Raw genomic sequence first — 27,678 nt, forward strand, 5'->3', positions numbered from 1 at the left:
ACACTTAAGACATTTCACCTCATCTTATCTTATTCTCTTCTTCATTCTTTTTCCCTCCTTTCTTTCCATCTTTTGAGAAACGTTAAGTCATTTTATCCAAAGGGACAGGAAAGGATTTGGTTGGGGTTACAGTGAGCTGGAAAAGGTCGAAGCATTTTGCTGTTACTGTAATGTAGATCAGATCATTAGGTCAGTAAGATACAGCTGATCAGATGGTTATGTCATCATCTAGTCGTACCTGCTCTGTCTGACTCGCCAGGGTTTTTGATTCTTCATCTCATTCAGAAATTAAGAAACATGTTTTTGGCAAGAAAATCTGTGCTCAGCTGCCGTCAAGATTTCATGAACACTGTGTTTTAGTTGTGGTTATATGTAATTTCTGAGTATTGCTGATGCAGCTATGGACTACACCATTAACATAAGTCTGAGGCTCTGAGTCTGACAAGAGCAGAGCTTAATGAGTGAAAATGGTCCAAAGTAAAACCATGAAAACAGGAAGCAGCATCTTCAGCATGAGATGAAGTTCAGCTGTTAGAAATCACAACTCATTTTCGTTCTCTCCCTCTCTCACACATCCTGTATTCTCTATATCTAATGCTATGTGTTAAGTGAAGTGCTAAGTGACCGTTTTGCATATCTGGTGGAGTGTGTGTGTGTGTGTGTGTGAGTGTGTGTTTGTTATCAGCATGTGATTAGTCCACGTTAATCAAACACTTGCCCGTTAAAGTATAACAGCCACACATGCTCAGTCACATGATGAGCAAGAAAAGGTGAATGTGTGTGAGTGTTATCTGTGTGTGTGTGTGTGTGTGTGCGTGTGTGTGTGTGTGTGTGTGTCAGCAGGTGTGTCAGGTCTGAAAATATGAAAGCTCACCTTTGGACCGAACTGGGTGTGGTGCTCTAGTTAACAAATGATAAAGGTATGTGTGTGTGTGTTGTGTATGTTGAAACTCCACCCAACATGCGTTTTTTTTCCTTTCATAATTTCCAACCCTTCCTCTTGTGCTGCCACATTTTCATTCTTCGATTACCGTGACCAGAAGTTTCACAGTAAACATGCTAAGACGGTATAATATCACAATACATGGTAATAACAGGATACAACATTACCGTAAATACAGTAATAACAGGATACAGTATAACAGTAATTATGGTAATAACAGGATACAACATTACCGTAAATACAGTAATAACAGGATACAGTATAACAGTAATTATGGTAATAACAGGATACAATATTACAGTAAAATATCACAGTAAATATGGTAATAACAGGATACATTATAACAGTAAATATGGTAATAACACGATAAAATATCAAAGTAAACACAGTAAAATAAACAGCCTTGAATTCATTCAAACCTTAATGACGGAGTTGTGAGCTGCATATTGAAGTTTTGCTGAACAAACATCAAATACACTTGGTTGTTTTGAGGTTTAAGACACACTGAGTGGAAATTACTTTGAATGCCTCTTAGTGTCTCTCATGAGATTCTTTTATGTTCTGAATTCTTTGGGTTTTAACAGCTGCTGAAGAACTCAAAAATCCTGCACGGTGTTTTGGTTCTTCAGCTCACTTTTGGTCATGGCTGTAGACGCTATGCAAATGTGATATCGCTACCAAGGTCAGACTTAAAGCCGGTGTGTGATGAATAACAATGTGTGTGATCTGTATGCAGGGAGTTTCCTCTTTGTGACTCATGTAAAATGCATGCACTCTCTCTCAGTAAACGTCACAACTCAGCACCGATGAACTAGCCACATGTCAGCAGGTTGACCAGCTACTATAAACAAAGCAAGTCATGGTGGGAGCAGCTGGAGTCAGACAGAGAAATAGCCTGGTTCTCTGGTCCTGTAGTGACTGCAGTGTCTTTGTTTGACTGGGGAAAAGGTGCTCCGCTGTGGGTCATGGCCGGAGCACAGTGCTGTGTAAACAGGGGATGGGACTCTCTAGTCCATATAATCCATCCTGGCTTTCACATGCGTTTTCTCCCTGTGCTGATTAATGGACAAATACATACAGAACTGGTTATTGTTGCCAAATATTGACACTCTTTATGGCTCTGTGTCGGCGACAGCTGTGGGTTTGTCCATCCATTTGTTCTTAACGCTTGAGAGAATTTCTGCAAATTTGGCACAAATGTTCACTTGGACTCAAGGATGAACAGATTAGGTTTTTATGTTCAAAGGTCAAAGTCACTGCAACTGGTGCAATATATCTGGAGGCAGTTTCATTACATCTGGCACAAACGTTTCTCAGGGATGAGCTGATTAAATTTTGGTGGTCAGAGGTTAAAGGTCAAGGTCACTGTTACCCCTCAAAACATAAATCTAAGCATTCACATGCTAATTAACCACAACTGGACTGGCTGGTGGAGGCATACAACCTTGAGGTGGTAATTCTGGTTTGTTTCGTCTTACCAGAGAGAAAAAAGAGACTCAAGAATTGAAACCACAGCGGGCCAGTGTCTTCTTGACAAGTACACAAATGGTTACTGCTTTACATAATCAGCAGTGTGATATTTTCTCTTTGCCCTGAGTTTATATGGTGACACTTAGAAAAGTGGGTTTGTCTCTCAGGAAATGACTCAGTTTTCCAAAAGTGGAGGAGAAAAAAAGAGCAAAAAGAATTTAAATCCAAGAAACAAATCACAGTTTGAAGCAGAAAAATGTTTTATTATTATCATTAAACCATGAACAATCAAACCGAGCCGACCTGATTCTGTAGAATTATGTACCTGTTTGGTCTGGTCTAATTAAGTAGTTGCCAATTTCCTCCTCTCAGAGCCGGCATAATGAAGTAACCTCGTTATCTGTAATTAACACGTTCCATCACAGTGACATCACCAACTGTTTGTGTAATAATGTACAACAAACATTAATGGGACGAGGAACTGTAGGCAGTTTATTTCATTTCATTTTTCTCTTGTCTTATTGTGATAATGACTCGAATTCTGGTCAGTGAGCAGACGGATAATTACTGAACACACACACAGAGAGAGAGAGAGAGAGAGAGAGAGAGAGAGAGAGAGAGAGCATCTGTCCTGGTCTGTTTAAGATAACACACACAAACCATACATGTATAATGACAGAGTGCTTTGTGAAACCTGATATGAGGAAGATTAAGACAGGGAACTGGGTAAAGGTTGGAGGTTAAAAGACAGATCATATTTCTGGAAAAAGGAAGAAATGGTTTCTTTAACTTTATTTTTGTTTCCACATCCACAGCTGTTTCCAACCAAACATTCACATGATGAAACGGTAAATTCAGAAAGCTGTCTCAATCAAAGATAACCTTCAATCAGAAAACCAGTGATGATGAGGCAAGATCAGAAGTTATAAAACCTTTTTCTTTAGCTTTAATGTGGATTAATGTATTGTCTGTGCTCAGATTTGACTGAGATGTTACACCGAGGAGAACGCATTTCTTTTTACCTTTCTCTGAATCTGACTTATTTTTTCAATGTATATTTCAATAACATTTTTTTTGACAAAAACAGTTAGTTTTGGCAATAAATTGCCAAAAATGGCCATGATCACTTCTCATAGACCAAGGTGATGTCTTTACATGTCTTGTTTTGCTCAACAAACAGTCCAAAATCCATAAAATATTCAGTTTACTATCATTTGTGGCAAAGACAAGCATCAAATCCTCATACTTAAGAACGTAGACACTGCAAATATTTGACATTTATGCAAAAAAAAAAAAAAAAAAGTTTGGTCGACCTGACTAAATCATGCATCTTTAAAGAGCATCATCTGTTCCTGTTTTCTCCTGTGAAACTATCCCTGAATCATGAATCAAGCTCCTCTCAGACCTGCACTGGACTCATTAGATAAATCTAATACAATCCAATGCAACAGAGTTTACTGTGACGATGCCTAATGTTGACAGGTTTTTGCTGACACTCTCACAGAGGTGTTAATGAAATTACACTGTATGCGTTAGCATTGAATTTATAGTAGTGGTGTTGTACTTGACTGCACTGCATCACATTATATTGATATTTTTAATATTCTGCATGCCCCATGTATCTAAATATGGAGGGCACGTTTCATTACAATCTAGCCCTGTACAACACCATCTTTGACTATGACCTCAGTGCTGATAATAATAATAAAAATAATTGACACATCTCACTTTCTGTCTCTCTCCATAAGAGTCCTGTCATGAATGACGCTGTAAGGAAGAGTTATGTTAAAGTCACCTACTGTGTGTTCGAATGATTCGGCTGAAATGTGATGTATTCGGTGTCAGAGAAGAGATTCAGATTCTTTCAGTCTTTCTTGTTCTTGAAATGGCTCCTACACCCTCCCACCAAGTCTTAGAAGCACTGACCGAGGCAATTGGCCGCATCACCTACAGTACACTACAAACCACCACTCAGGAGAACACACATGTATCAGCAGCACTGGTAATAGCAGCGCTTCCATAACAGGGTGTGTGTGTGTGTGTGTGTGTGTGTGTGCGTGCGTGTGTGTATGTGTGTGTGTGTGTGTGTCCATGACGGGGCACTAAACAGTGAAAAATGGAGGACAGCCTTTGATGTGCACTTACATAATCTGTGGTGATGGGCTGGAATACTACACTTAGGCAACACACACTCACACACACACACACGTTGGAAAGTTGCCGTATCTCCAGCTCTGACCTCTGGTTCTTCATCAGCAGAACAAAGTGCCTGTGAATCTGTTTTTCCATGCTGCCATTTTTTACAGCACGTTGTATCTTCTCCTGGTTTCTAATCACTATAATTGAATTTGTTATGCACCACTGTTTTTTACAATTTCACAATCGCTCCCAGTTATGAATTTAAAAGGCTGACTCCTGTCTTCAGCCTTTATTGGAAGTGTGTTTAGCTCGTTGTATAGCTGTGCACCTAAACGCATTGTGAGGGCAGAGGAGCGAGGATTTATAGATTAACTCTGTTGTGGAGAGGATATTGCCAGACAAATTCAATTTCAGGGTACAGGAGGTTGTAAATGTTTTCTGTCGGGGAATTCTTTCGTTTCCATGTGACAATCAGAGAACATTTTTATTTTTTAATCATCATTACTGCTGTTTTTTTCTTTCCTTTTAGACCTTTGATCCCTTGAGTGTCACTGATGTGCTGATTCATTTCTGAAAGATGAAATGTGACTCATTCGTAAACAAGAAAATGTACTTTTTAAAATTTATATTGTTGTTGCTACTTCATAAACTCAGCAGACAGCTCAGGGAGAGCAGATATTTACCACCTAATCATGTGTCTCAGAGGAGCAGCGCCAACCGATAATCAGTTTATATCGTAACGACCTCAGTGATTCAGGGGACTCCTTTAATAATCTAAGATGAGAAACTCTCCACTAATTGGCCCAATTAGTCTCTGTGCTATTAATTAACTGATCTGTCTGCTGCTGATGATGATGTCGGGGCTGCTGTGCGTTCAGGCCGCGTCCTGTCTGGATCTAGTTTATAACAACCTGTCTCATCCCTGTCTCTTCTTTTTTATTTTTTTCTCCTCTTCAGCGACAGACCAGAGGAACATGTTTACCCCCTGTTTCCATGGTAACTGAGAGGAGCATGCACACCCAGGTCCAGGAGTTCATCTCAGTGTTCGTCTTTTCCGCCTGCCTCCTGTGAGAACTACACTACCCACGATTCCTGTTCCCTGTTGAGCTGACGACCCACAGTGTGAAGTTTAGATCAGTTCAACAAAGACACTCCGAGGAACAACAACAACTACTACAACAACAACAGCAACCACCACCACCACCTAACCTTCTGTGAAGAGGACATCACAACATGGCCAACAACACGGCGGACCACCCTCCGGGGAATTCGGTTGCCGAGGGCAACCATGACGGGGACTTTGGGATCTCCATGACGGATCTGAGGGGCCTGATGGAGCTGCGGAGCGCCGAGGCCGTCAACAAGATTCGGGACACGTACGGAGACGTGCAGGGCATCTGCCGCCGCCTGAAAACATCACCGATAGAAGGTAAGACGCATCCAACACACGAGTCAGTACACTTTTTGTTTTTGCTGAATCACATTCTTCCTCAGATATTCCACAGCCTCATGGTGTTAGTAACCACTGCCTAGAATAATAAATCATTTAATCAAGATGTTAGAGGAGGATTTAATTCAGGGAGCTGCTGGTTCACATGTCATCATCTGCAGTGTTGATTTCTTTGTCAAGTATGTTTGACCAACACAAAAGGGGGATACACCCTTAATAAACCCTCCCTCTCTTTCTCCTTATTGCTCTGTACATAAAATGTGACAGTAAAGATTGCAATGGAAATTAAAAAACAAAAGATGAAAAGTCATTTGCTAAAGGAATGACCACTTTTTTTGGCTATAATTAGACCGTAGGAAAGAAGTTGCCTTTGTGCTCTTCCTAGCTTAAATATGGAATCTGAAGCTCCCAGTACAATAAGACAAGATCAAGTTCAGTGTGGATCTTATATCCACATTATCAGGGAGCGCTTTAAAGATTTTAGTCCAGAACCTCTCTATCCTGGGACAGAGAGCAGAGCTGTGGAGGAGATTTGCCAAAACAAAACAGTGTGGCCCCTAGTACTGCAGGGGCTCCCAAATCCTCAGTTTCCTCTGTTTGTTTGCACCACTGATGTTCAGCATCAACAAATGAAGGTGCTGTGTTACTGCGTAATCTTGTGACCTCTACTCTTGCCCTGCTTCATAAAAATCTAGTTTTCACTCGTTAACAAGGGTCAAACATCAAGTTTTTTCCATGTTGCATTGGAAAAAACAGGGCAACACAAGATAACAGGCTCTAAAACTTTACAAATCATCTTATCTCAAAATGGCCTAAATGGAAACTTGACTGTCATGGAAACAGAAAAGGGAAATGGAAAAAAGAGAGCAGAGCAGCTACAGGAACATCTTGTTTCTTCACCTTTGTTTCTACTACACCCTGACTCTCTAAACTACGTCTGATCTGGACCAGACTTTGGCTCTGGTAACTCTACTGCCTCAACACTTCAGCTGACAGCGCTGTCATCAGAGACACTTGACATGTGTTAGGATTTTATTACTGAGCTTAAGAGCACAGTGCAATGCCAAACATACACCAGACTCCAGAGAAAAAATATCAGATTTATAGTAAATGATCTGGATCTGCCCCAAAACTTAACGAGTTCTCTCCCCAGAGCCGTGACTCATCCCTCCACTAAGTTTGGTGCAAATCGGTTACATAATCCTGCTGATAAATAAACAAACTATAACACAACAGCAGACTTTTTATTGCAGTGACTGTGTCTGTGATGATAATCGGGCTGATACCTGCCATGTAGGAATTTATTGTTTAGGTTTAGTGACTCTGCCATGAATTATATACTATTATAAACAAGTTGGGGAATCAGAGTAGACTTGTAAAACTGATTTGGTTGCAGCACTAACACACACACACACACACACACACACACACACACACACACACACACACACACACAGATCAGGAGGTGACAGTGTGTCAGCCACCAAGCAGTGATAATTCACACAAACAGATCGCCAACATTTCTGGTTGACACACTTCTTATTTTGTGGTGAAAGATGATCGGTTTGGATTTCAGTCAGAGCTTCATACGAGGCCAGAAAATGGCCGACAAGCTGCTGTTTGTTATTTCCCTCTCCCTGTCTCATCCTTTGATCCCTCTGTGTGTGTGTGTGTGTTTGTGTGTGTGTGTGTGCGTGCCTGTGTGTTTGCAGTCATCGGTCCATTCCAGGATTGAAATTAGTTCCAGCCCGTTCCCCTAATGGCTCCATAGATCATTGCTCTGTTCCATTTAGTAATCAGAGGACAGCTGTAGTCGCGTCCTCCACGCAAGAAATTACTCACTTTAATGAAGAAAGTGTAATTATATTTTCACTGCAGAGAGAGAGAGGGAGAGGGGGGAAAATGGGGGAAACCTAAATACAAGATTGAGGGCAAACACACACAATGATTGACTGTTACAGTTAACAAGGGTGGACTAGTGTCAATCCAGTTTCAGTCCAGATGCGGTTTGCTGTCTCGTCTTTTCTCATCACGTCCTACATCAGCATCATTATCTGAGCTTATACTCACATGTAAGAGTTCTCCAGTGATTCAGTCTCATAGAGCTGGAGCAGCAGAGACTTTCAGTGTCAGTGGGAGGAACAGGAAAAACCCCTCGTATTCCGAGCATCCACACATTAATCTGACGTTGTTGTTAGCATATGATAAGATAGATAGCCTCCATTAGCTACTTTTGTTGTGTCATATTTAGAGCTGCAAAGACAAGTTGATTGATTGAAATAAAATTAATTGGCAGCTATTTTTTATTCTTTGTCTTTCGATACACTAAACTGAATATATTCTGGGTTTTTGGTCGTTGTTTGGGTCTCTGAATTTTTATTTATTTACATTTTGTAGTCTAAATTAATAAAATAATAGTTTTGTATTTGTAGAAGTTCATTACCAAGTGGAAGCATATACAAACAAACAGTGTGTAGCTCTTAAAAATTAACTGAATCTATTGTATTAGTGTTAATATTGGACTTTATTTTGATGTAACCACCAGAGAGTGGGAGATATTATTATCTCCATTTTAGAATTACAAGTCAGAGGATGATGTAAACACTTTTTTTCACTCGTCTGCTCGTAATTACAGTTTAAATGATGTGATGTGAAAGCAGCATCGGTTCCTGGTGTGGTTCAAACTCCAAAAACACATCCTTTTAAATCTGATCTGATCTGAACAAAATGATGAGTTCGATGGAATGTTGGTTCAGAGGTCGTCATCTGCAGCTTTTCATCTAAATTCACCTGTCTTTATTTGTCTTTTTCTTTTAGTTACTTTGGTGGTAAATACATAGCATTTCCTGTGGCTACTTCACAATAAAAGCCACCCCATAGTTTTAATGCGAGGCATCAGCAGCAAGAGATGTTTGGTTTTCCTTAGCAGCACGCAGCTGTTTCCTGTTAGTCTTTTATGCACACAGAGGTAAACCAAAGTCTGGACTGAAATAATGAGAAGCTTAATGATTATAACTTGAGTTGTTGTCATGTGCACAATAACGAGGCAGTTCAGATCAGTTGTGTGTCTCTGTGACAGAAGGGAAACCTGCAGGAAACCTGAGTTTCACACAGAGGTTTTCGATTTCTCACCTGAATCTGATTTCTCACATTAACCAGGTTTGTTTTGTCAAGGTCAACGGTCAGTGTCGGTGCTGAAACTGAAACTGAGATGAATCCTGTTTCTCACATCCTGAAACACAAACGTAAAACCTGCTCTGTGTGTCTAATAGCCAGCTGACGGTTAGCTAACCTGATTAGCTCAGTAACAGAGGCGTCATGTTAGCAGTTAGAGACTTCACACAGTTATATTTAGGGCCCGAGCAACGAGTTGCGTGGGCCCAACGGGGCCATGCAACGAGTTGCAAGGACCCTCTTGTTTTCGGTCTGTTTATTATTATTATTATTATTATTATTATTATTATTATTATTTTTTTTCTTCTTTTTCCGCCTCTTAGATCGGCTTTTTGAGGGCCTTAACATGCGTGAAAACTTACCAAAATTTGCAGACGCGTCAGGCACGGCGAAAAATTTAATAATTTAGGGGTCTTGAGCATGGGCGTGGTAAAATGCCCTCGGTAGCGCCACCTACATTTTTAAACGGAACAGCCCCTCAAGCCCGTTGCGCCTAAAAATCTGAAAATCTGCACACATATGTAACATCCCATGACGCACCAAAAAGTCTCTTGGAGCCATATTCTAAACCCAACAGAAAGTATTTTTATTTTGACCGGAAGGTGAAAAAATTGTGTGTTTTTGGCCATTTCCAGGGGTCGCTTGAACGCGAACTAGTCCTAGACGCATTATCCGATTGACTTCAAAACTTAATAGTATGTTCTTAAGACATAGACGATGTTAAATTGCGGCAGATTTTGAGTTTTTGTTGAAGGGCGTGGAAGTTATGGCCCCTCAAAGTTCGATTACTCGCCACGAAACAGGAAGTTGCTTTATTTTTGCTATATTTCGGCCATACTTTGTCCAAACTGCATCAAACTTTACAGGATTGTTAATGGTACCTATCTGCACACATCCATATGTCAATATTCATACAATTGTTGTAGCGCCACCTATTTATAGCAGGAAATGACATATTTTATAGTGTGATGTCCAGTTTCTAGACGGGTGACCAGATTCACTTCAAATGTTGTCAGCCCCTCCTTGACAATTTTTGGAAGAAGTCCTCCGAAAATTGTGAGTTTGGGTCGAAGCGTGTGCCGGTTCTGGCCCGTCAAAGTTCGGAAACCCAACTTCCTGTTTGAAACCTCAGATTTTGGGGTAACTTCCTGTTGCGACTCTCTACTTTATCCTACAGATGGAGCCATTGTATTACTCTTTGATGGGTTTTTGGAAGGGGGTCTCTGTGTGTGTGTGTCTGTGTGTGTGTGTTTGAGGGGGGAGGGGAAGAGGAGTTGATTGAGTCTGTGAGAAGCTGCCACAGAGAGGTTACAGTCAGGAGAGCCAAGAGCTGTCACAGATGATGAGCTCTGAAAAATATTATCACAGAAAATAATTAGCATAAAAGCTTTTATTTTAAATTTGTTGCAACAAATTCAGGTTTCTTACAGCATTTTCCTTATTGAAAACTAAATTCTACCTGAAATGTATCAATAAAAATGTTCTTTTGCAGTTAATGTCACCAGTTTATAGTTTAATTTTAATAGCATTCCCTGTCACTGATGTGCCTTTAATTATCGGTTCTATCAGGGATCATTTATGTGTTTATCTTACGGGGGTGAGCCACCTCACAGGTTGGTTATATTACCTGTTGACCTCAGCTCAGTGAGCTAAGACAATGTTTAATGCAGTGTTTTTTCTGATATGAAAATGGATATTATTCAGCACATCTAACCTCAGCAGGCCCCTCTTCAGAAACTCATATCTGCAGATGTCAAAGCTGGCTCAAAAAATTAAACTGGCTTCAAATTAATTTGAAGGAATTGTAGGTTATTTTGAATTCATGTAATCTTACCATATGTCTCCCCTTGACCAAAGTCTTTACAGTTTGGTTTTGATCAGTTAGGAAATTTCACAAGGGGTCGGCTGATATTTTCATGTTACACAGTGTACGGCGACAGGAAAAGTGCACGTCTACATCCACCGGCGTCGAGGTGAACCAGCTGAATATAAGCCACTCAAGTTGACGACAAGTGCATTGAAAAGTAAAAGCTGCTGGCCTTTACCTTTTCTTTGTCAAAGCGCCTGTTTGGCCAGTAGTTAGTAAAGTAATATTTTCAGCGTTGTCCACAGTCTCATGACATGTTTAACACGAAGCACAGCACGCTGGTTAAGCTCATGGCAAACTGTTACTAACAGCTAAAATGAAAGCTTGTCTGTATGTAGTCTAACTGGTTAGTTTGTCACTAATCTCCAAATTTTGCAAATTGCTATAAACTTCACTCTCTTAAACCAGTAACAGTCTGAGCTGGACTGATAGGGGTCTGTATGGATAAAGATAAAATCCTAATGATACCCATCCCTACAGCTGGTTAGTGGCTTCGCCCTGACTTTAGGCAGATGAGATATTCACTGTTCAAATAACTTCATTATAACCCTTGTTTAAGCATAAATGATTTATATATGCACCCAATAACAGAACTTGCAAAAAAATGCTTTTGCTCAAAGCTCAAAGCTTGTAAACTCAAGTTAAAACTGAGTTTTATCTCCTTTTGGGAGGGGGTATCTGTGTGTGTGTGTGTGTTTGTGTTTGTGTTTGTGTTTGAGGGGGGAGGGGAAGAGGAGTTGATTGAGTCTGTGAGAAGCTGCCACAGAGAGGTTACAGTCAGGAGAGCCAAGAGCTGTCACAGATGATGAGCTCTGAAAAATATTATCACAGAAAATAATTAGCGTAAAAGCTTTTATTTAAAATTTTTACATCTCGGAAGTGTGAACTGTTACGCCAGCGTGTGCCCTGCGACCTGCGTTGACCCCGCGGTTGCCGGGGTCCCGCGGTCGCCGCTCCCCCGACGGGCGCCGGGTGCGAGGGCCCGTTCAACGCTGCTCGCAGCTTTAATTAACTTTGTTTCTGTGTCAGCTCGTTGCTCGGGCTGCGATAATGAGATGTTTCTTCTTCAGCTGCTTTTACTTTCAGTCTGTAAAATCAGCTCCTGATTGGACGCTGGGACGGCTGCCATTGTCCCGAGTTCAACCTGACCACACACACACACACACACACACACACACACACACACACACACACACACACTCACCCGTCCTAAAACACACCAACAGGGCTCAGCTGTAGCTGCGTATCCCGCTGGTTAATGTGTATTGATGAATCAGTCTGTTGCCTCTCTGGAGGTCATTGATCGTCCTTCTCGTCATTTTACAAAATCTGAGTGTATTTCATGTTGAGAGGACACGTGGCCTCTGAGCATGAGACACACAGCTGGATGTAAACTTTATTTAAACAGGACATGGATTACAAAGAGCTTCACAAAGAGACACATATGAACCTAAAAATAAACAACTATTTTTAGGAAAATGCTAATGAACGGCTGATTTCTCTTTGCCTCTGTAGCGTCACTTTTATTCCTTGTAAAGGAGTTAGTGTCTTCAAATAAACATCCACGACTGAGAGCTGAAACCAGCAAAGAAAAATGGATTTAAACAGTAACTGACTGTGTCATCAGCTGATGATCAGATGTTCAGATTTTTATGGATGTTTTCTCGTGCAAATAGTGTCACAGAGAACTTGTGATGAGATAAAAGTGATTTGAAAAATACTGGACAGATGAAGTTTGTCTTTCTGTTTTCCAGTAGCCACTAGTCATTAGTTTTAATCGAAAAAAATTGCATTTCGAGGAGGTTTCTGTCCTTTATTTATTATCACAATGACTGACTAACTAACTAACATCTCCCTTTATAGGCGTGCTTTTAATGTGAAGAAACAACAGGAAGCAGCTGGAATGAATTAGTATGAAAACATTATTTCTGTTGAGAAGAGAAACTCAGAGCAGCAGTGGTGAGTGTAACATGGCTCTCTGTTGTTGTGTTGATGAATTAAAGTGGTGGAGAATTTAACCTCCCACCCTCCTCAATTAGTGACTGGCTCTTAGTCGAGACTTTAACTTTATTTGAATTCTTTATATGAGAGTTTATGGCAATTGCTTGTTGATTAATTAACGAGTCGTCTCAGCGCTAATTGTAACCACGCGGAAACGACAACAGCTGTGATTGGTCGGTTTAGGCTGCAGTGAGTTTCCCTCTCCTTTCCTCTGCTCCGTAATAGTTGACAGTGAAGACTACACAGCGAGAACGTCTCGCTAAGATATGTACTGAGCAAACCGTTAATCATCAGTCAGGCTTAAATCTGAGTTATACGGAAATCAGTGCACACACACACACACACACACACACACAGTAGTAGTGTTAGTAGTGTAAGTAGGTTCAGAGGTTCCTCGGCCTGCTGCTGGCGTGTTGGATCTTCTAGAGCTCGGTGGTGTGAGAAGTCAGCGAGGGCTGCGTGACCCGAGTCCTATTCACTGTAAAACACACACACACACACACAGACACACACACACACACACAGAGCCTCAGGTCATCCACGTCTCTGCCAGTCGAAGCAGAATGCTCCTCTAAACGATCACCATGAGAGAGAAAGACACCGAGACATGCAACGCTCTTCATGTCTTTCCTCTCTTGTATCAGGTTTTTCATCCTCTCACGTCTCTTATGATGAACTAAAAGAAACTGGTATCTAGAGTGTATCTCGCCCTCTGAAATCCTCTCTCCTTCAAAAATCTGAAAATAGCTGAGAGACACAAATGTAAAATATTCTGTATGTAATTTAGTTCCTGTAAAAAAAAAAAAAAAGTATAAGCCTGAGGACTTATGAAGCTCAGTCATTGCATCATTCTGCAGCAGAGGATGTGAGTGTCTGTATTAAAGGCAGGTTTATTTATCTCTGTGGATACTGACGATAGAGCTGGCTCCTGTAAATTAACGCTGTGAAAAGGGAACAGTCTGACAGCAGATGAGGTTACAAACATGAAGAATTTATTTTGATTATACAGAGGAAATGGGATGTGGTAATTTCCTTAAAGAAAGAAAAAATGTCCCAGGATCTCTGAAGGACCCAGCTGTGTCACACATGCATTATATTACTCACCATGCATCAGTAAAATAAGTGACAGTAAAGGAAACATAACTTAAAGCTGATTTTTCATTATAGTTGTTAAGATTTTGGAGAGATCTGAGTGTGTATCATTCATCCATTTGTGTACCTTGTGTACTGGCCGTTGGTCATGTGCTAGCCCCGGCTTATGCCTCTTGTGTATTTACCATTACATCCGAGTCACAGAGCATCTGGTTTTTCTAAAAAAAACTAAATACACCTGGTCCCCGGACTTCAGATATCTTACTGTGTGTGTGTGTGTTTGTGTGTGCGTGTCACCACATACCTTTGCATGCTATTAAGCCACATATCTTCATGCATTCATAAGCACAGTGAAAGAGCTTTTTGTCCAGAAGAACCAAAGGAAAAAACTGAAAGATGTCTGACTGCAGCTACATTTAAACGGTCAGCAGCTACTGTTAAATATCATTAATTAGAACCAAATTTCATTTAGACAAAGTTCCTGAATGGCTCCGTGTATTTAGATTGTGTTTAACATTTTAACATTTTCTTGAAAAAACAGGCTTGTTGAAAAACATTTGTATTTCTTAAAGTAAGGTATGGAAAAATCATATTAGTACTGATTTATAAAATGTACTTACTGTGTACGCTTATAAAAGGTTACAAACAGTCTGTAATTTCTGTTTTCATGCAGCTGAAACTTTCTCAGTTTAAACTTTAACTTCTCTTGAAGTACTTGAGTGAACACAAACCGTGACACAAGATAAATACTGTGCATGAGATAACCATTTTAAAGCCAACATTATATAACTATTAAAACATATTTTTGTGATTTTTTTTTTTACACCTACCTGACGTTGTTTCAGAAAAAGAAAAGAGGAGTCTTAAGAAACACACTCGATTCACTTCATTAAATTAAATTAAAGTTTAATTTAAATCTTAACAGCTGGATTTCCTGCTTGAATTTTGTCAGATACAGCTGAAACTGAGGCGTGAGCCTAGCATCATCTGTTTCTGTGTATGTCAGAGACTGCTAGTCCATCTGTGGGACGGCAGTGAGAGAAAGCCATTGCAGGATGATGATAGAAAAGATGGAGCTGGTGGATGAACCACAGAGATGATAAAGGAACAGGTCCTCTGTGTCTTTGTAGTGGACATCAAAACGACTGGATGTTAATACCTGCTGCTGTAGCTTAATCTGTCATGGGGAGAATGAATGAAAGTGAAAGCTGTGTGTGGTAAAAAGCTGCACATTGGCAGATGAGGCTGTGAAATTGGACGAGACCTCTTTTTGGACCAATGAAGTCCATTTTCTGCTGGAAGCTGAAATTCATAAACATCTGTGACAGGCAGTGTGCGCAGCAAACCGCTCCGCTGTTATGTTACTGGAACAACATCATCGCGGAGCTTTAATCTGCATCTCCACGGGGACGTTCACCAACACAACAAGCTCATGCCAAGCACCAGATGAAAACCCGCCGTCACAATCACAATACTGAACCAGAAAAAAACAGACTCGTATCGATCAAACAGCCAGTAAAGCTCTGTGATTCTGTTTGTCTTTATTTTAGTGTGTCAGGAGCTTTCGGCGTCAATCACTGGCTTCAGATTGATCAAACCAAACTTTGAACTAAACCACAGTGAGATGAAATACGGCTGTTGATGACTTTGACAACCGGTGTATTTTTAAAATCTCTGTCTTTCTCATCATGAAACTTCTGCTTCAGCTCTAAACCACAGAGATACTCAGTCAGACATGTAAGAAAGCCGCACTGTCGGTCAAATAAACTGATGTATATTCATGTATCCCGGTCTGTGGTGGAGTACTGTGTTAATACAACAGCTTTTATGTTTGAAAATCTCACCTAAGATCTTTTCACGGCATCTCATTTAACTTCACCTCGCCTTATTCTGCTGCCTCCAACCCAGGGTGTGAAATTAGCACCCAGCACTCGCCAAGCGCAAGTAAAAATCTACGATGGCAAATAAAATAAATTAGGTCAGTTGCCATTGGTGAGTTGCTCAAATGGGCCTACTTCACTGCAGATCAGCAGATCTGCTCACTACAACAAATAACTTAATTGACTGTGTTTTTTGATTGACCCTTGCTGTCTCCACTGTCACTGTAGCTCACTGCAAGAGATGCAATGATGCTACCTAGCTTTAAGCGCTAATCCTTAAGAGAGTCTGCAAGTATGTGGTGAAGTAGAGCAACCAGAAAAGGAAAAATCAAGTAGAGATTGAATTTATTATGACAGCAATTACATAGTTTTTAATTAATTAATTAAATTTATTTTGACCTGACCACACCTCATCTCATTACCCCTCATCAATCTTACGCCATCTCATGTGATCTCACAAAACCTACTCTCATATCACTTCATCTCATCTCATCTGATCTCACTTATTTTATCTCTTCTTCGTCCTTTAATCTCTTCTTCCACCATATCTCATCTAATCTCGTCTCCACTCGTGTCCCCTTCCTCCTCTCACCTCTCGTCTTACTTCACGTCATCTTGCATCCTCATCTCATCTGATCTCATGAAACCTAAGCTCATCTCATCTTGCCTCATTTCCTCTCATGTCTTCTAATCTCATGTCACCTTACCTCATTTTACCTCATCTAATCTCATCACTCAATTCACTCCCTCTTCACTCATCTCACTACCCCCCTCATTTCATCTTCCTCCTTAACTCTCATCTCTGTTCACCTCATCTAATTGTAGATACTCTTGTCTCTTACCTCTGCCAGATTTACTGTTCAGTTGTTAAATAATTCTCCCACAGAATTATGGTTTTATGACATGAGTGATGAGGAAACTAGTCATGTTGTGGTTGCTCTGGAAGCAGATAAAACCTCAAAATGGCGGAAACTATTATCTGGTAGTTCTACTGGATTACTGCATCCAAAGAAAAAAGAGACACAGATGGAAAAAAGTAATGAGCAGGAGGAGGAGGAATGGGAGGAGGAAGAGGAGGGGTTTTCTTCATTCAGCCTGTCTCGAGAGAATAATCAGAGATGGAATAAGAGGCCATTATTAAAACATATAAAGACAGAAACATGTCTTAGCTCATGTTCGTGCTGACTTACAGAGTCCTCCTCCATGAGAAATCCTGGCAGTGCGGTCTGTTGACATTCAGATCACGTTCCACTGCACATCTCCCAACTCCACCAAGAATCCACAGCGGCCATGTTGCTGCCCACACAGCCGTGCAGAGGAAGACACAGATTTTCAGGTTCTACTGAAAAATACCAGATTTATAAAAAAATAAATAAATTTTAAAAAACGGGTCGTTAAAAGTAGTTTTCATTCAGACTCATCCCTGTGCACTTGGAAATTGCTGCAAATAAACAGTGAAGTTAAAGCTAACGAGGTCCTGCCATGAGCTCAGAAAATCCTCCAAAAGTGAAGCTAAACACGACCTCCTGATTACCCTTTGTTAATTAATATAATGCAATAAATACACTGGAAATGGTGTTTTTAAAATGTAATTTTCACCCAGTTTTAATGAAAGCCAAAAGCAAGGAGCTCTAAAGACACAGCCCTCCCATGTCGACTGAGAAATCTCTTTATTTTTATTGTCTTTATATGGAGAACGAATGAGCGGATAGATGTGAGTCACTGCTGGAAAATGACAGTCACAGCTCTGGAATCAATAACTCACAGATATTGTTTGGCCTTCAGTAAGCAGAGGATCGTCAGAGATCTGTCTGTGCCGGGACAGGAAGCGAAACATCAGACATTTTTCAATTAACTGAACTAATCAGTTAGTTGTAGACGTCTTATGACTGATTTTTATTTAGAGGATGCTGCTACACTGCAATTCATATTCAGTTTTATTCATCCAAACCTTTGTGTCTTACTCTATTTTTATCATTTATGGTTTTTGATTCTTGGTTGTTCTAATCATTTTTTGTTCGTGATTTCCACATGATTGTGTAACCGGGATCCTCAGTAGCTGATCCAGACCGGGTTGTTCTGATCAGGTGGTGTGGTGCTGACGTGGAGCAGTTTGGCTCTGGGTGAAGCAGCAGATTGTTTGTACAGCAGGGGTGGGTTCAGGTCAGCTCAGGCTGCCATAGACTCATCTTTAACACAGACACAAAAACACACACACCCATCGACCCACACAAGGGGCCACAGGATGATTGACAGGAAGAGGATGATGAAGAAAACCTAGTTCTGATGTTTAAAGTTAGATTTATTTCTTCCGATTTTTCTCTGATATTTGCTTTTTTCATGTGAGTTATGGGATCATTTTAGCTCATCAGGCTTCTGAAAGTTATTAAATTAAAAATATTTTCTCTTTGATTGAGCTGGTCACAATTGGTAGACAAATGGAGTCGGTGACAAGGGGTCGTTTTAAAGGTCAGAAGATGTTGGGGAACCGCTCCTGGATACAACAGACAGGCATCAGTGAAACCTAGAAAACTAGGCAACTATACTTACAGTCCTTTACATTTCAAATCAGATATGGGCTGCACCTGAATGCACCATTTGTTTGACCTTTTAGTCCTTTTTTCTTCAACTGTCTCTCCAGACAGAAAGGAGGAAATGATGAAGACAAAAAATACATAATTTTTCTGGGTGGGACAAATCTGTTGGTGATTCGCCCAAAGCAAAAAGAAAAAAAAAAAAACTGTATATGGAAACACTGCAGTCTTTCCTTGCAACAAAAGTAGGTCATGTTGCAAAACTGCTTTTCATAGAAATCTGTAAAATCTTTACCTTGATTAACTGTGGTGCCTCCTCTGCCCCCTCGCTGTGTGTGTAGGTGCACACACAACAAACACACTTTCACTGAAGGTTGAAGACAGGATTTGGCTTTTTAAGTCTTTACTGGAGGCGTGTGTGAAAACAGTATTGGACAACTAATTCAATAATAGTGATTACAGTAGCAGTGAGATAAACACCAGTTAGACCTAAGGTAATGAGTTGGTGCAGGATTCACAGAGCTGTCAAATTAGTTGTGTTTCATGCAAGGAAGAAACAAAAATGTCACCAATTAAAATCACTGTTAAATCCCCTACTGACCCAATGCAGCCTGCACCTTTTTTGTTGTAAATACAAGTAAAAGTTTTGGCTCTGATCAGTTTGCACAGCCTGTTACACATTTGTTAAAGTTGGGAACACTTTTTTGAGAAGGTCATGAGGCCTGACAACACCACGTCCACCACAGATACTGGATTTAAAAAGACAATCCTTGGTGCTAGGTTACATTCAGCATCGTTACTTTGTGTTGCAGTAACACTAGATATTTCAAAAGAGCTGTGATGCAAACTTTTCAGTATGATATTGCATGTTAACTTTATTTACTTTCCAGAAATACTCTTTTACCTTTTGTTTAAAAAGCAAAGCACGCTCCCAGTTATTTCCTCTTTATATTCTCTGTATTGATGTGAATATTAATGTGTTGTGTTTGTGTCCACAGGTCTGTCTGGTAACCCTGTCGATCTGGAGAAACGTCACACAACATTTGGAAAAAACTTCATCCCCCCCAAGAAGCCCAAGACGTTCCTGCAGCTGGTGTGGGAGGCTCTGCAGGACGTCACGCTTATAATCCTGGAAATCGCTGCCATCATCTCGCTCGGCCTGTCCTTCTACCATCCACCAGGGGGCGACAGTGAAGGTCAGTGCAGTTGGACAAAATTATGTTTTATGTATTTGTTTATTTTAACTTTTATTTTTATCTATTTATTTCTTTTAGTTATTTGTTTGGTTTTGTAATGCAATTATCCAGTTTGATTTCTCCCTTTCTTTCTTTCTTTCTACATTTATTTTATGTCATATTCATATTCAATTTATTCTTCTTCTATTTAGATATCATGAATTTAATTTGAATTCAGTATTGGTGGATTCCTGGCTATCACCCTGTGCAAAGATCTTCAAAAATCAGATCAGATAATGATTAAGAAAATATGTTTTTTACTCTACAATGAGTAATTATTTGCCCATGACTGAATATTCAAATTGTTCATGTTGAAAACACTGTTGCTAAAACTGATATTGAAGTTAAACCTAATTGAAGCTGTAAGTTAGTTTAACGCAGCTGCTCTGACCTGTTTGGACTTGACATATTTACTCGGTAAAAGTGATTCCAGTCTAACGTGTCCTCGTCTTCTCTCAGCATGCGGCCAGGTTGCAGGTGGGGTCGAGGATGAGGGCGAGGCCCAGGCCGGCTGGATCGAGGGCGCCGCCATCCTGTTCTCGGTCATCATTGTGGTCCTGGTGACGGCCTTCAACGACTGGTCCAAGGAGAAGCAGTTCCGTGGGCTGCAGAGTCGCATCGAACAGGAGCAGAAGTTCACCGTCATCCGCAAAGGCCAAGTCATCCAGATCCCTGTGGCTGAGATTGTGGTGGGAGACATCGCTCAGATCAAATACGGTACGAGACTGCAAAAGGCTGCAGGAATTTGCTCCCATTCAGTCACAGGAAAATGACTGATGTCAGCCGCTGATGCTGGGTGATAGGCTCTGGCACCTAGTCTGCGCTCCAGTTCGTCCCAAAGCTGTTGGATGGGGCTCTGTGTCTAGTTCTTCCACAACAAACTGTGAAAACCACTTCTTCATAGACCAGGAGTTTGTGCGCGGGGGCATTGACATGTGGAAACAGGAAAGGGCCTTCCCCAAACCGCTGACACAAAGCTGGAAACTCACAACAGTTTAAAATATCATCGCATTATGTCGCCTTCATTAGAACTAGGGGCCCTCGACCAAATCCGAAGCTGAAATCTGTCCACACTGATGTTGTTTTAAGAGATAAATGAAATGCAAGTCCTGTATGAGATCTTCCTCACTTCCTGGGGCTGATGGGAACCCTCTGACCTCTGACCTCTGTACTTGCAGGAGACCTGCTGCCTACTGATGGGATCCTGATCCAAGGCAACGACTTGAAGATTGACGAGAGCTCTCTGACTGGAGAATCCGACCAGGTCCGCAAGTCTCTGGAGAAGGACCCCATGCTGCTGTCCGGTGAGTGCCTGTTCACAGACACATGACATACAGAGTGTACAGGTAAAACTTGATTGTACAAAACTACAAAACTAAGCAACAAAACTCTCAAGCTGAAAATGTCACAAATGATTTGATATTAATCTAAACTGAAAATAAATGAACATAGCAGTAACTCGGCAAAAGCTAAAGACCAAGTTTCAGGTGTGATTCGTAGCTTTTTGACCCTTTACCCAGGAACCCACGTGATGGAGGGATCAGGCAGGATGGTGGTGTCAGCCGTCGGCCTCAACTCTCAAACCGGCATCATCTTCACTCTGCTCGGCGCCAGTGAGAACGACGAAGAGAAGAAGGTCAAGAAAAGTAAGACATGAGACAAAGCCTGTGACACACATCTCAAAAACAAAACAAATTAAAACAAATCACAGCTCATGTTGAAGTGTCAAAGGTCGTACGAGGACAGTAATTGTGCGAAGTGTTGGGAGGGAGGTTTGGTTAGAAAGACGACTATCACCGTGTCAGCTTCTGAATATTTCTACTCTACTGTTTGAACAGTGCAGATTGGAAATATTTGCCCGTTTTTATCAGCTGGTGTTGATTTGAAGTTTCTCCTGTCATACTAGCTGACTCTGTCAGTGGGTAGACTTCATCCAGTCTGGGCTGATAACAGCAGAGCTGTTTGAAGGGTCTAACTGTAGCATTTTAACATTCTCAAGCTTCAATCTGATCATTAAAACACTGTCAGTGAATAAATGAGACCACGGATAAGGAGACCAGTAGTGATCATGATATTTCAACAAAAACAAGTTCACAAGTTAACTAAAATTAAAATTAAATCTGATGTATATTCTGCATTCAAAGACTTTGTACAGTGGTATCATGTGTAGTCAATGTAAACTGCTAATGTTAGCATGCTTGGCTAATTAGCTTAGCAAGAAATGGATCCAATCGTGCATTTTTTTTCTCTTTATACTGAACTATTATGCAAGAGATAACCTTTTTAACAATCAAAGTCAACTGGAGACAGTTTTCAACCAATTCTCAAGAATTAACATTTGTTAACTAGGTAGCTAGATCTGATAAAATGTGCTTGTGACTTTTAAAAATGAGAAGCTGCTTTTGTTTCTGAAATTCAAAAACACCTTTTAAATGAAAAAAAAAAAGTTAGACAGGAAGCTCAACAGTTGTCATTTGTCCAGTTTGTAGGCATTATTGTGAACATTTTAGCCAATGCACACTTGAACAGCGTTTCCTCACAGACCTTAAAAAGGACAAAGAATCTGAGAATCACCTGAGTAAATACTACATCATGGTCTCATCTATTCGTGGTAGGTTATGGCCAATATACTGAGGATTGATTTGACAATGATGTAATGTTGTTAAAAATGTGATACATACCTTCCCCCTGTTGCTTTTTGAAGTGGAACCCTTCAAAAGCCAGAGTCCAGATGATCCTCGTACTATCACAGAGCAGTTTGATGTAAACCAACAGGCTTCTGCAGTCGGTCTCTATTGCTTTTGATTTGCTTGTGATCATGCTAACCCCCTTTTACTCATGTCTTTCCCTTTAGTTTGTTTTTGTCTGATCATTTGTTTTATTCGCTGAAGTTTGAGTTTGTCAGGCATTCATTGTGAACTGGCTGAATGTACCAGCTCAGCGGAGAGAGACGCTCAGGTTTATATTTCGGCCTCCAGTCACTCATTTTTAAAAAACAAACAAACCACTAATTAATTCTTAATGAAGAAGACCACAAGGCAAGTTCCCAGATTCAACTGAAATTAAAACTGAGATTAGCATCTCATACACGTGTCTGTAGTGCTACACTTTAATTCCTCATTGACATTCCCAAGCCTTAAAGCAACAGTGTAACTTTGCTGAGGAAGAGCGCCCCCTGCAGCCATAAGTGATAATAATTCTGTTGTCGAGTCTGAGCGGTTAAGCTGTTTTCGGGTACAGAAAACAAATCAATCTTTCGACCAGAGCTCTGACTGCGTAAGCCCACTCACTGAACTGAAACATGGCTGAATGGTGTATATTACCCATGATCCCCGGCTTCTGAAGCAGGAAGCGCTGTTGCTGTAACAAACACACCAAACTCCATGTAAAATTCTTGATATTTTTAAAGTTGGATATCAGAGAAAAACGCAAGTCTTTTTGATTGATCTACAGTTCAGCATTACTCTTGAACTTGCTGGACCTGATTTCTAGCAGTTTAAACTGCAGACCATCACTCAGTTAGAGGGAGATCGCACCTGCTCACCAAAGTTACAAAGGGCAAGAACAGGGATGACAGAGGCTCAATTCTACCTATTATAAGTCAGTGTACCATCAAAATGATCCTCACGCTGTTATTTTGAGGTTAATAAGTTACATAATGTTGCTTTAAAGTATACCTAATTTTGACCACTGTGCTAAAACCAAGCCTGAACCCTCAAAAAAAGCCCTATGAAGGAGTGAGGACTGGACAAAATGGCCCCAAGTTTTTTAAAAATGTCCTCACTCCCCAAAAATGTCCCCACCCACCAAGTCTGAAACTTTAATTGGTCCTCACAAAGATAGAAGTACAGAAACACCCACAGGCTCCATTGTGTGTCTCTTGTGTTCTGCTAACAGAGACACACAACAGATTTTACAGTCACACATGGCTGCATCAAGCTGCTGTACACACACACACACACACACACACATATATTCATGCATTCGTGTTGAGTCACACCCATTGGTTATCTTACAGGCATTCAGCCTTCAGTGTGTATGCACAAACGCACACACACACACACACACACACACACACACACACACACACACACAGCAGTTTGGTCTCAGTCATCAATCACAAAGCACCAGCTGAATAATAAAGAGCTGTGTGTTTTAGTGTGTGTGTGTGTCAATGGTGGCTTTGACCTTGCCGAACCTCCTTTCACAATAAGAGCGCAGAGCTCCATATTAGGGCAATAGGAAGTTGATGTCCCTGTGGAGGAAAAAACGCACCTGACCTGCACCTGTCGCACTCACGCGGTCTCATATCTGATCAATACATGATCACAGCTGACAAGGATCAATAACAGATGTTTAGATCCATGTTAGCGTATACAAACATCCAATTATTAATTTTGATCACTTGTGTACTGATAAATTGATTAGCTCGGCTGTCAAACATTGTGGCCGTTGGTTCTCTGCAGCAGGAAGCCGTGTGTCTCTCTCCTCTGATTGGTCCATTCCTGCCCACAACACACACACGACACACACACACCTGTGGGTTTCTATCAGTTTGAACTTTTGTGTTTTCCCTTTTGATTTTGATTTGATCTTATTTTTCCTTTGAGCCATCTTATCAGCATTCCGCCCTCTCTCTCTGTCCGAACAGGTAAAAAACAAGGACCCCCCGAAAATCGCAACAAAGGTAACCCCTCCATTCATCCATCTGTCCCTCTCTGTCCCTCCATCATCCTCCCTGTTTACTCACCCCCCTCCTCACCCTCCACCCAGCGGCAGGAGGGGAGCGTCCAGTCCATCTCTCTCTCTCTCTTCCTCTCTCTCTCTGCTGTAAAAAGGGGGACGTTCTCTTGCCTTGCTTTACCTGTCAAAGGGTGCAACTCTCAACCGTCAGGTCTTTGACAGCCAGTCACAGCATCCACAGTCGTCATGGCAACTGTCACAGGGTGACTATGGAGTTATGTTTGTGGCTCAATTCTGAGTGCATGATGGGACATTTGGTGCACAGAAAAAATGTTTCTGCAAGTAAATGATAATAATATTTTGTATTATTAGTAATGTTGTGTGTTTGCTATTATCCAGAGCCTCACTCTGTTTTACTTGATTGCTCTTTAACTAAGCTAAGCTACGTTAGCAAAACTGATGATTACCAAATCATTAATATAGCTACATTTAATTCAAATATGTCTAAATGTAAAAAATGGTGCCAAAGCATTTAGTTTTTGTCGACTGCACCTGTTTTGTTTTTTTTTTTTATTATTCTAATTCTGTTTCTGTCTTTAAACTTCCAGTTGCTGTTGCTAGTTTTAATACAAGTAAAAAGTCTCAGCTAACTCTACATTTTTTAAATCTGAGAATATGCGTCCAAATCTATGAGGAAGTCACAGGAGCTGTCAACACCATATATATTAAATTACAAAGATTATCTTTGACACACAGTTACGTTTGGAGTTAACAAGTTTAACAATTGTTCAGCTAGCTTACTGTGTGTTGAAGTAGCAGCAGCTCAATGTATCATGAAAAGGATCAATAACTGATTCAGATAAATTATTAACGTTCAAGATTCCAGTCATTGAATTTCAGTCATTTGTCATTTCGTATTAAGTATTTGCATTAATGGAGGAATGAAATGTTTCTCACCAGCAGTCGGTGCCTAATAATAATATAATGATAATAATAATATAAAACTGAACATAAAAGCTAAAAAGAATAAATAAATGACTAAAAACAAAGGTAAAAAGCAGTCAACACAGCAGCTAGGAGACCACTTGATCATGGTACGATATTTCGGTTTCAATAGTTGTTGGTCTGGAATCGGATTTCTGACACCAAACTATGAAATATAAAATATATTAAAAATATAATTTTAATATAATTTAATGAGCCTGTTACACAATAATCATAGAAAACTGGACTGTGTAATAGCGTTTCTGACAAAGAGTCTCCAATCTGACTCTGTGTTTTGGATGAAGAGGTATTGACACAGATGTTTTTAATGGCTAAAACAAAATACGTCTTTTTCTGTTTTCAAAATGTCCCCTCACACGCTCAGAACTGAGACACGAGTCTGAGTCCATGCGATGGACTCTGTAGTCGTCTGACCTCTGAGGTGTCCTTGGTGTGTGACGCTGTGTTGACATCAAGTGCTCCTTCAGTGCCTTAAAATATTTAATATTTAACCGATCTGATAAGAGAGAGTGTGTGTGTGTGTGTGTGTGTGTGTGTGTGTGTGTGTGTGTGTGTGTTGAGGACGTCATCGCTCCAACCTCCAAACTCCTCTGACCAGCCAACCGTCCTCCATGTCCCGTGTGATCCAACACATGTCCAACTTCCTCCGCAAGCTGTCTCAGAACATACACACACACACACACACATAGACACACACACACATTCGTGCACACGCACACACAGCTCCCCTCCTCCCGACCTCCCATGGTTTGAGCATCTGCTGCGGGCAGAATGCTTCTTGATGTACACAGAAACACACACACACAAACACACACTTGGACGCTCACCACAGTTTTGCACACAGAAATAATTCACAGACAGAGCTGCCGTCATGGACGACCTCCACTAAAAACACATCAAGAACAAAACACCCTCAGTCACGTCGTCTGCTATTGCTTCAGAGTCTGACGGGAATCCTCACCGGCTTTTTAGCCTCTTTTAGCTCCTAGCATTAATTTTATGACAGATTAACTGTGCGGCTCAGTTTTCAGCAGCAAGTAGCTGTTTTCACACGACTCCAAAGGGATGATGTTTCTTATGTTTCTGGAAGTTAGCAGCTGTTAGCCCCTAATAATATGTCAGAGCTGATGGGGGCGTTCTTCTGCCCCCTAGTGGTAAAAAAACTCGAGTAATGCACCTTTAAATTTAAGTGTACAGTTGTTGCGGAACACACACCACAAGGTATTTCTGATGCCTTCAAAACCTTTTGCCCTTTTTTCAATCACTGTAAATCTCCTGTCATTGAAACACCTCAAGACTTCCTGCAGATGTTTCACAATAAAAGCATGAATAAAAGAAAAAATAAGGGTTGCAACTAAAAACCTTGTTGATAAAATGATAAATTTCCTAAAAGCTAAATGTGGAAAACCAAAGATATTCTGTTTATTATCACAACTTGAGAATGGAAGTTGAGAATTTTGCCATGTTTGCTAGAAATAAACCTATATACCTAAATAATTAATCATAATGGTAATTATCTGTTAATAGGATAATTTATTCATCAATAAGTTTCAGTTTAAGGGAAAATTATGACTTTTGAGCTGCTACAAAGTGTTTAAAGGGTAACGTCTGTGTATTTAACTTAAAATAATTAGTGAATGAATTAGTAGATATTTTCAGTAGAGGGATGAGATGTTGTACTGGTGGAATTACAGCTGAGGAAATCTACTTCATACTGAATATATGCAGACAACAGGTACACATGGAGGAAGTGTTGAGTTTCTATGAGCAGCAAATTAAAACAGGAGCTGACTAGAAAACAGTCTGCTCAAATTAAATCCATCAATATAACAACAGAGTTGTGTTACACTCACCACTCTGCTTCTCTCACTTCATCTTTTTAACACTAATACTGTTTTAAGTCACCATTTAATTACAGTTACTTCTACTTTGCTTTGTTTTTTTTCGATCAGTATGAAACTAAACACTTCCTGTAGACGTGTCAAGCGAGTCAAGCTGAGATCTCACTGTATTTGAGAATTTATGGAGGATTGAAATCAGTTTTCTCACCTCGCGGTTCAATATATTTATTATGTTCTAACGAATGCGCCTTTCTGTTGACACCAGTGAGGAAAAACAAACCGATCCTGACAGTGCCGTGATGGTTTTTTTTGGCTGTTTTTCGAGGCTGTCAGTGTGTGTGGGAGTTGCACCCTTGCAGCATTT

At 40.5% G+C, this 27,678-nt stretch overlaps 1 protein-coding gene across 1 annotated transcript in view; it reads left to right on the top strand.

Moving 5' to 3' along the window:
- LOC108889786 (plasma membrane calcium-transporting ATPase 1-like) overlaps positions 1-27,678 on the top strand; it is an 88,577-nt gene that overhangs the window by 30,040 nt on the left and 30,859 nt on the right. Inside the window, 6 exon segments of the mRNA XM_018686415.2 lie at positions 5,510-5,981; positions 19,549-19,746; positions 20,245-20,502; positions 20,964-21,089; positions 21,306-21,431; positions 24,437-24,472. Coding sequence (XP_018541931.1) covers positions 5,786-5,981; positions 19,549-19,746; positions 20,245-20,502; positions 20,964-21,089; positions 21,306-21,431; positions 24,437-24,472 — 940 coding nt within the window. The 5' untranslated portion in view covers positions 5,510-5,785.

This window comes from Lates calcarifer, linkage group LG12 (assembly GCF_001640805.2).
Source record: "Lates calcarifer isolate ASB-BC8 linkage group LG12, TLL_Latcal_v3, whole genome shotgun sequence".
NCBI classification, from domain to species: domain Eukaryota; kingdom Metazoa; phylum Chordata; class Actinopteri; family Centropomidae; genus Lates; species Lates calcarifer.